The sequence below is a fragment of the Myripristis murdjan genome, chromosome 11 (genome assembly GCF_902150065.1).
Source record: "Myripristis murdjan chromosome 11, fMyrMur1.1, whole genome shotgun sequence".
NCBI lineage: Eukaryota > Metazoa > Chordata > Actinopteri > Holocentriformes > Holocentridae > Myripristis > Myripristis murdjan.
In genome coordinates, this window is record NC_043990.1 from 184085 (window position 1) to 185000 (window position 916).

At 55.1% G+C, this 916-nt stretch overlaps 1 protein-coding gene across 1 annotated transcript in view; it reads right to left on the bottom strand.

Moving 5' to 3' along the window:
• Nucleotides 1-225: 225 nt before the first annotated feature.
• Nucleotides 226-916, bottom strand: part of LOC115367836 (oxidation resistance protein 1-like) — a 15001-nt gene continuing 14310 nt past the window's right edge. The window contains exon 16 of the mRNA XM_030063784.1: nucleotides 226-361. Coding sequence (XP_029919644.1) covers nucleotides 226-361 — 136 coding nt within the window. The remainder of the gene's footprint in view (nucleotides 362-916) is intronic.

The following is a 916-nucleotide window of genomic DNA, read 5'->3' on the forward strand; positions in this document are numbered from 1 at the left end:
TCAGACCGCCTCAGACCGCCTCAGACCGCTTCAGACCGCCTCAGACCGCTTCAGACCGCCTCAGACCGCCTCAGACCGCCTCAGACCGCCTCAGACCGCCTCAGACCAGATCTGTGCACCTCAGAGGGTTAGGGTGAGAATCGCTCTCAGTTCTGATCCGGTCTGGTCCAGTTCAGTTCAGTCTGGGCCGGTTCGGTCCAGTTCGGTCCGGGTTGGTCTGGCAGGCTAGTGGAAGGCCCAGACCTCGATGTCCTGCAGGACGAAGTCTTCTCTCTGGGTCAGACGAGGGTTCCCGAAGGTGCCACAGGTGCTGGACCTGCCGTGGTACAGATCTCCGTCCAACCACAGGCCGAACCCCCCCCTGCCAGAGAGGCTGGTGTCAATAAAGATCATTCAAACTGACAGAGGCCACCTGGCATGAACCTGCGTCCTGGGGGATCAGGTGATCAGGAGGGTGGGACTTGAGGCGTAAAGGGACGCGTGTCCCAGGTGTTTATCTGCATATTGAGCGGGAAGGTGAGGTCACTCCCAGGTGAGCAGGTGAGACGCAGGTGAGACTCTGACGCAGGATGTGAGAGCTCGTGATGGGATCACCGAGGACACATTTTCATGTCAGGTGGAGACTTGTCTCTGTCCTGCTGTGTCAATAAAGATCATTTAAACAGGGGGAGCTGAGGATGGAGGAAGGGGAAAGAGAGAGAGAGAACAAAAGGAGGGAAGGAGGTGAAGAGAAGACGTCAACTTTGACAGACAGATCAAAGTGTTAAGACACGACATCACTTCCTGTTTTGGAGTTCAGGTGTTGTTGTCAGTGGCGAAGGCAGAAGCTTTAAGAAGCTCTCAGGAAGTGGGACGAGCTTCTGGACTGAGACGATGAAGATGAGATGAAGATGAAGATGAAGATGAGATGAAGATG